A 9,163-nucleotide genomic window follows, 5' to 3' on the forward strand; every position below is an offset into this window, starting at 1 on the left:
ATTAGACATTGTTATGGACAATAGCCATCATACTTTTACATTGAAAAACAGTGAAGACATAATTGATGAGTTTATAATATGCAGACCAGTCTGGAGTCCATTTTTTTTCTCAGTTTGTGGTCAGACATTTATCAAACACATGTAGTTCAAAGACGTAGTCAAATGCATTAACACAGGTTAATGCTTGTGATTTGTTAGCCAAAAATAGCATTATTCTTGTTTAAGTAGTAAAATGACTGACATAAATTTGTAACATTGTGATATGATTAAACAGTGCTGTTTCTTGATCTTGAACTGAACTAATGAGCTTTCTGATCCTCTGTGCCACCTTTCTTTGTCTGATTCATCTAACTGGGCCACAAGGGCATTCCAATGCTTAGATGTGTCCAGACTAAGCTAGACATCCATCTTTCTCTTACATTCAGCAGAGAAAATGACAGCTTCAGAGAGCCTTTTCATACTGGTGCAGATGTCCGAGGTTGAGGGATGTTGCACAGTCCTGGTACTGTTTCCATACTGCAGAAAAGATACCTCATTTATATCTGGCAGTTCTCATATTCAGACCTTTCCTATTGGCAGGGGAATTGAGTCATGTTATAACTTCCTCCTGGCCTATTGGCCTGGGCTGTCTTTGAAAGGAAGGGCAGGTGCACAGGGAAAAAATGTACAAATCATTTCTCTTGCCAGCCTAAAATGGGTAGGATGAAATGTGATATTTTCCTTTATTGACAAAAAAAAAATGTTATAGGTTGGGTTATATATTAAGCTTGAAGCTTGAAGATGACCATGATTACATGGAATGAATTCCAATTTAAAGAGAATATTCTGTGCATGTTTGAAGATCTTCAATATATTTTTTTTATCATACCTAAAATATAGATGAAATAGTTCTTGTAACACTGTGGTTTTCTTTCATAGGTGACACTACTGTATACTTTTCTTCACATGAGGCACAACTTGAAATATTTTGATAAAATGAGATGCTTGCGGAAACGATCAGCAGTGTCATTCTTAGGAGTCCTTGTCATTTGCTTGCTGTTCATGAACTTGTACATTGAAGATGGTTATGTTTTGGTAAGTTTCTTAGATGGAAGAAATCCTGGAACAAATGGAAAAAACATATTCCTAGTGGATCAGTAAAGTTCATAATTCCTGCAGTTTCCCACAGTTAGTGTACCATTAGCAGTAAAGTATTGTCAACATATTTCCTGATGAACTCAACTTCATACTGCACTTAGGCGATGTCAGTAAGATCTGAACAGTCCTTTTTACAGAAGTAAAATATACAGTTGTTTGTTGTAAGTATGGGAGATAATGACTGCAGAAGACATTCTCTATTAGATATCTTCATCTGAGACAGAATATACCTTGTATTTCCCATACTTATTATTTTCCATCAGTTTTACTGTAGAAATTGTCTACACTTTGAATATTTTTGTAAGCTAGGAGCTCCTTTTTCAGTTCATACTGTAAATCTCACCTGTCAATACTATATTAAACATGTTTATAGGAATATAAGTATAGAAGAGAATTTACAGTAATTCCACATTCCTTTAAGGTCCTAGTAAAAACTATTTCTTCGTAGTGCTTTTATTCTGTGTTTTTCTCACATTCTGTTCCCCAGATTTGAGTCAGTAGGTTCAGCGCTACAATGTGAACAATTAGATATAAATGACAACTTGTGTAGGTTTACGATAGTAACAGAGATTTATCAAAAGATCTGAGTTAGGAATTTTAAAAAGTAGGCTACCGACAATGTAACATAACCCTGCAATTTATATGTATCCTATGGATGTCTCACTGATGAATGCCAAGTAAACTCTGATTATGGTTTGAATGTTCAGTTCATCATAGGTTGGATTTGGCCCAGTAAAATGATATTGCAACTTATTAACTGTAGCTTGCAAATAATAAAATGACTAAATTAAATATGTAACATTGTGATGTGATTAGACAATCCTCTTTCTTGATCTTGAATTGAGCTACTGAGTATTTTTTTCTGATTTTGTGGGCCACACTTCTTTGTCTGATTCATCTAATTGGGGCAGTATGAGCTTTCCAATATTCTAGAAGGTGAAATACATTCTCACTTGGGTTTGAAAAGCAATGTAATAATATCAAAAATGTGTAATATGTAAATAATAAAATACTTGAATTTATCAGAACTATGTATATATCTTGCTAGTGATTTTAATTAAAAACAGTTTACTCATAAGTTTATTTATTGCAATGTTGTTAATATTGCAAATATGATTAAGGCTATACTAGTGCTTTTTGACCTGTTGAAAAGATAACCCATGCTTCCAGCATGTTTCTCTATTACAGATATATTGTTTTCTCTAACAGTACGTGCACTAAGGTCTTTCATTGTTTTATTTATTCATAATTTTCTGGTTGTGATCAAATTTGACCTGGCTTATCACGTTTTTCCCCCGGTAGTATTTTCCCTGTTGCTTCTTCTTGTTTCATTAATCATTTCCAAGTCCCCCAGATGTTTCTGAAAGTGCTTTTATTCTCACCACTAATGGTGTTCCTCTTGGTTTGTTTTTGAAACCTCTTCCTATCCTATTTGCCAGCTCCTCAGATGGCTCCAGGTCTTATTCTTAATTTGCTCTTTTCCCCCCATTTTTAGAAATTTGCTCTTTCATTGCTTCTCTCATCACTGTTCTGGCACGCTTGCATTCATGTAGCTTTCAGCCAAGTCTCTTGACAGTTCTCCCAGATCTCGTGATACATTTATGGTTCATCAAGCATTTTTCAAATGTGTTAGGTTCTCGACATTTTAGCTTATTTATTTAATTTTATTTTCAACTCTTATGACCATGTCTGACAGGTCTGTTAACTTGTCTGGTGTGCTTTCTCTGCTGAGGTAAAAAAATAAGTAGTTAATGTGTCGGTGGTAAGGAGAGACACACTTGGGGATAGCTTTCAAGGACAGCAGGCTAACCAGTTCCCATCATGAAATGAGAAAGATCCTCAGATCCCTGAAGACCTTCTGGCTTTCTAACTATAGCTGGTTTTCTGATGTAATATGTGCTGAAGATAACTGAGAGGACAGGTGTAAAAGGAACTGGTGTAATGGTCCAGTTACTCTTCCCAGTCTTAGACAGAAGGCCGTGCAAGGACATGTGAGGCTGGTACCTCTTTCTCCAGATGCAAGATGTAATGGGTGGACCTTCAGGAAGTTACAGTGAAAAATTGAGAGGCATTGTTGCAAATCTTAAGAAGGGAGAGTAGAACCTTCCCATTTCAGTTTAAGATTCTCACATGTCTGAAGAATCTCTGCAGGATTCCCTGAGTCCCTGCAGATAGTTTGCTGTGGAAATGGAAAGTAAGGACCCACTAGGGGAATTTTTTAAAGTTGGTTTGGTAGATGGTATGGTGTGCTGATGCATATATGTCAGCACGGCAATTTAAGATGCTTCTACTGGAGTGTGTGTACCATACCTAACCAAACATTTAGAAGACATGCTGAATTAATATAACACAGATGGCAATTTCTCTGTGATTTCCAGTTATTTTTTATATATACTCTGTGTTGTAAGTGAACTTCAAGAGAAGCATGCCTGACTAACTATTCTGTGAATACTACTACTACTACTATTATTATTATTATCATTATCATTATCATTATCATTATCATTATCATTATCATTATCATCATTATTTGGCCTGTTCAGCCTGGAGAAGAGGAGGCTGAGGGGGGACCTCATTGCAGCCTACAACTTCCTCGCGAGGGGGAGTGGAGAGGCAGGTGACCTATTCTTTGTAATCGCCAGTGACAGGACCCGTAGGAACGGTGTCAAGCTGAGGCACGGGAAGTTTAGGCTGGACATCAGGAAGAGGTTCTTCACCGAGAGGGTGGTCGCACACTGGAACAGGCTCCCCAGTGAAGTAGTCGCTGCACCAAGCCTGTCTGAATTTAAGAAGCGATTGGACTGTGCACTTAGTCACATGGTCTAAACTTTTGGGCAGACCTGTGCAGTGCCAGGACTTGGACTTGATGATCCTTAGGGGTCCCTTCCAACTCGGGATATTCTATGATTCTATGATTATTATCATTATTATCATTATTATTATTATTTTATTGGCACTATGAAAATAATAGTTGTATTGTAGATGACATAGTACCTTTAGTGGAACAGATTATGTCTATAAACAATAGAGCACTTTGGAGCACCCTGACATCCACAGGAATCTCCCAAGATCCTGCAAACATCAGAAGATAAATTAAAGGTTAATTAAGAGAGGAAAACCAGAATTGTCACAGAAACAAAGAAGACAGCTAAGGAGAGATGATCAGTTTTCATCTTCAGTAACTTCTGCAAAGTAGTCAGAGGGAGAAGAACCAGATTTTAAATTTATGGAAAGAGCCATGTTTCTGTTTTGCATTCCATTCAAATAATGAATGAAAACGACAACAACAACAACAGTGTTACACACAACAGGCATTTTTTCAAGAAGAAAAAAAATTTTTTGGCCAGTTTAAGTATTTTGCTTGTTACAATCAAAACATATGTATTTTAGTGTTCCATTCTGGAACCAATAACACATGATATTTTGACCTTAAGGACTGTTTAAAAAAATAATAAGCTTTTGGGCTAGCACAATTGTTTTGTGTGTGTGTGTCTGTGTGTGTGTGTCTGTGTGTGTGTTTTAATTTGATGAGCTGTCATGAAAATCTTACGAAGTCTTGGTTTTAGTCCAATGACTTAAATTTTAATCTGGATTTGGTCAACATAAACCTTCCCCTCATATCTTATGAACAAATGCAAAGTAGCATAGCAGCACTAGAATGAAATTACCAGAGAGACATTGCAGATCAAGAGTGTAACAGTGCAGGTAGATACCCCTGGATGTCAGCCAAAGACCATTATTGAGCTTGGAAGTGGATTATTTACTAGTTCAATAAAAGAGTAATAATGAACTTAAAGTGAACCTAGTATCGGTTTACAGAAATCTTTCTTTGTGCCGTAAAATACATCTTGACACATTTTGAATATTTATACCATCACATATGAATGCTGCTTATTGTTTCTGTGGTTGCTCTTGTTAGCAACAGAACTATTTCTGCACAATGTTCTCAGTTAACGACAGATCAGGAAGTTTTTTAGTGTATTAACATACTCATTTCTTCACTGGTCTGTCATCAGACTAGAATCAAACAATGCAAGCAACAAATAAGCATTCCTACCTTTAAATTCCGTCTCATGACAGTGCAGCCTGTTAGATATGTTATCTTAAGGACTGAGGGAAAGATTTTCACTGAGACCTAACTTATCTTATTGATGAGGCAATGCTGATGAAGCCTCTCCTTCCCTTGTGCAACTTCAGTTAGGCTCAGGGAGCCTCTTAGAAGAAGAAGAAGAAAAAAAAAAAAAAAAAGGAAAAGAAAAAAGACAAGAATAGAAGGTAGAGAGAGGGGGTGAGAAATTTGCATTTTTTTTTCAAACCATGCTCACCGGATCCAACAAAAACTTTGTCTGTTTGGATGATCACATGCATTTCTGCTTATCACAGGTGTGAGCTGGAGCTACTCAGAAAGGTGACAAAATGACCTGATTGTTCTGTCTTTTGTTGTTGTTATTGTTTTTAATCACTGAAAACATTTTTTAAAAAATCTCCACTTCAACATCAAAAAAATTATTTCTGAGGCTGACTGATATTCTCTTATCCCTGTCTCAAATACCCCATCATTTTATTATTTTTTTTGTAATAATTTTCTGTCCTCAATGCTTCCAGAAAAAGAAAGAAAGAAAGAAAGAAAGAAAGAAAGAAAGAAAGAAAGAAAGAAAGAAAGAAAGAAAGAAAGAAAGAAAGAAAGAAAGAAAGAAAGAAAGAAAGAAAGAAAGAAAGAAAGAAAGAAAGAAAGAAAGAAAGAAAGAAAGAAAGAAGGAAGGAAAGAAAGAAAGAAAAAAAAGATTTACAGAGTTTTGTCCAAATATTTTTTCTTCTTTTCCTTTTATCATAGTCTGAAGGGTTATTTCCTGTAACCAAAAATGTATGTTATTCAGTAATGGGGTTAAAAAAAAAAAAAAAAAAAACAACAAGGTAACACCTATATGCTTTTACAAAAGCTGACACTGAAAAATGTTATTCTTGGAAACCTGCCTGTCCATGTTGCCTCTCTGGCTGGCATTCACAAATGTGTTTCTCTCTGTCTCTCTTCCTCTCTTATTCTTTTTGTTTTCTCACTAATAGGAAGGGGACAAGCAATTAATCAGAGAAACAGCCACGCATCAGCTCAACCCAGAGCGCTATGTTCACACTTTTAAAGATTTGTCTAATTTCTCAGGAGCTATAAACATTTCCTATCGCTACCTAGCTGGCACGCCTTTGCCAAGAAAAAGTAAGTAACTGCAACCTGAATGTTATGAAATGAGGTAATTTAAAAATGGGTGAAATCCATGTAGTTTCTGTGGTATTTCAAGGAAAGAAGGGCTGAGATAAATGTTGAAGATCCCAGAGAGTGTGGTAGGACAGTTATCTGTCACTGACAGTTCCTGGACAAAAGCTAATTCACTCCTAGCAGTGAATGCCCTACAGTATCTTCACCTTGATTTGACTGACTGATTTTTAAATAATCATTCCACCAATATAAACAATGCTTAGAAGTCCAAGCACAGAAAGTAAAATAAAATCATCTGTGATTTGTTGATCTTCATAGAAAGCTATAAGGTAAAGTTTGTTTGAATTAGATTTGAAAAATTTCAGGTTATGTAGGCAGCTTCTTGGGTTCTGAGGGTTCTGTGCAGTACTTCACTGCACAATGTACTGAATTTTGAGCAGACTTAAGCCTCAAGGGAAACTCTGCATTACTTTATCTGAGCAGTCTTTTACAAACCACATTATTTTAAGAAACTTGAGGTGGGTTCAACTAAATTATGCCATTTCAATTATTAATTCTTAACATATTTTACATCAAACTGGAGATATATTAACAGATATCTGAAAGAACTAATTTGGACTGCTGGAAAAAAAGAAATACAATGGTAGTGACTCCAAAGCAGCAGAGATGAAAATTATTTGCTTATAATTAAGATGCAGCTCTCTCCAGAAAAGCATAACAACATTAAAAATTACTTATAGAAACACAGATATGGAGTAGTAAGTTCTCTTCTACTCTAAAATGATATCTAAATTACATCTTTCAAGAGGGAGTTCCCTATAAATAGCTCAATGAAAGACGGTTAGAAGAAGAAATATTAGTAAGGAAAAAATGGTCAAATTCAGTTAAAAATGAAAATGCAGAGAGGAAATATCCATTCAACATTCATAAAACTGTAAAGTTATGCCTAAGTGGAGCTAGTCTTGTAGAGTGCTTAAAATGCTAAATGTTTGGCAATTAATCTTTAGCTCATGTTTTTGTGCTGTATTTCATAGTGCCTTGTTTTGAAAATATTGTGTGAATAGTAAGTCATAATCCCCTTTCTTTTAACATATTTTATATCCTTAATATTGTCTAAGTGTTTTTTTTCTCTCCCAGGCATATATGTGCACATTGCTTTGGCTTTTGTCCATTTCACACCATTTCTTGCAATTAACAAGTAAATGAATGTTTGATGCAATAGTCTACATATGTCTATTTGCTTGCAATAAGATTCTTCTTTCACAAAAAATGAATAAATATCCTTTGTTTCCTGCAGCAAGTTTACACAACAAACTCTCAGACTTTACCATTCAAAAGATTTACTTGATATAAGCACAGCCCTGGAGGATAATTTTGTGGCTAGATAGTTTCCAATGTCAGATACTCAATTTTTGCCTGATTTTTCTTTTGTACAGGGTATCTTACAATTGGGCTATCCTCTGTGAAAAGGAAAAAAGGAAACTACTTGCTTGAGACCATCAAGTCCATATTTGAGCAGTCAAGTTATGAGGAACTTAAAGAAATTGCAGTGGTAGTGCAGCTTGCAGATTTTGATTCTGCCTGGTGTGAAGGAATGGTCCAGGATATTTCACAGAAATTTGCACATCACATAATTGCAGGTAGACTAATAGTTATTCATGTCCCTGAGGAGTATTATCCAGTTCTGGATGGACTCAAGAGAAATTACAATGACCCAGAAGACCGTGTGAAGTTTCGATCCAAACAAAATGTTGATTATGCTTTCCTGCTAAACTTTTGTGCTAACTTGTCTGATTATTATGTGATGCTAGAAGATGACGTTCGCTGCTCAAAGAACTTTTTGACCACTGTTAAGAAAGTAATTACTTCACGAGAAGGATCCTACTGGGTGACTTTGGAATTCTCCAAACTGGGGTATATTGGAAAACTTTACCATTCCCATGACCTTCCACGCCTGGCCCATTTTTTGTTGATGTTTTACCAAGAAATGCCTTGTGATTGGCTACTGATCCACTTTCGTGGTCTGTTAGCTCAAAAGGAAGTGATACGTTTCAAACCATCACTGTTCCAGCACATGGGATACTACTCATCTTACAAAGGAGCTGAAAACAAGCTGAAAGATGATGATTTTGAAGAGGAATCATTTGATATCCCTGACAACCCACCTGCAAACTTGCACACCAACATGAATGTATTTGAGAACTATGAGGCAAGTAAGGCTTACAGCAGCATTGATGAGTACTTCTGGGGCAAAGCTCCTTCTACTGGGGACTTCTACGGGATTGTATTTGAAAAGCCCATTAAAATCACTAAGATTAAAGTTGTCACTGGAACTGAAGACCGGCAAAATGACATTTTGCATCATGGGGCCCTGGAAGTAGGAGAAAAGATAGTAGGGAGTAAAAAAGGGAGACAATGCACTACTTACCTGAGACTAGGGGAATTCAAAAATGGGAATTTTGAAATGACAGATGTAGAGCACAAAGTTCTGTTCAATATTAACTGCATGAGAATACTTGTTACCAAAAGTCAAAAAGAGTGGCTAATCATTAGGAGCATTAGCATTTGGACTTCTCAAACATCAAATCAATAAAAAGAAGTCACCTGAGAAGGTACAGAGTGAATACAATCAGCTGGGTCCCAAATGGTACCATTTCCCAGAAACACTGACTTACTTCCATCTCTTTACTAGAGAAACAGTAAATCTGGGGAAATAATAAAGCAAGCAAAGAAATTTATTTTTTACTAGTTTGGCCAGGCAATATGCAAAGACGTATTTATTGAAAGTTTTGAATTTTATAGGAAACAGAAAGA

General features: G+C 35.9%; 1 protein-coding gene across 12 annotated transcripts in view; it reads left to right on the plus strand.

Annotated features, from left to right (window-relative positions):
* The window catches only part of MGAT4C (MGAT4 family member C), a 412,384-nt gene extending 403,435 nt beyond the window's left edge, over positions 1 to 8,949 (plus strand). For all 12 annotated transcript variants that reach the window (XM_080588179.1, XM_080588176.1, XM_080588172.1 and 9 more), the window contains 3 exons: positions 919 to 1,074; positions 6,202 to 6,349; positions 7,786 to 8,949. In XM_080588179.1, the coding sequence (XP_080444305.1) occupies positions 946 to 1,074; positions 6,202 to 6,349; positions 7,786 to 8,942 (1,434 nt within the window). In that variant the 5' untranslated portion in view covers positions 919 to 945 and the 3' untranslated portion in view covers positions 8,943 to 8,949. The remainder of the gene's footprint in view (positions 1 to 918; positions 1,075 to 6,201; positions 6,350 to 7,785) is intronic.
* Positions 8,950 to 9,163: the final 214 nt, after the last annotated feature.

This window comes from Anser brachyrhynchus (genome assembly GCF_964034855.1).
Source record: "Anser brachyrhynchus genome assembly, chromosome: 1".
Classification (NCBI taxonomy): domain Eukaryota; kingdom Metazoa; phylum Chordata; class Aves; order Anseriformes; family Anatidae; genus Anser; species Anser brachyrhynchus.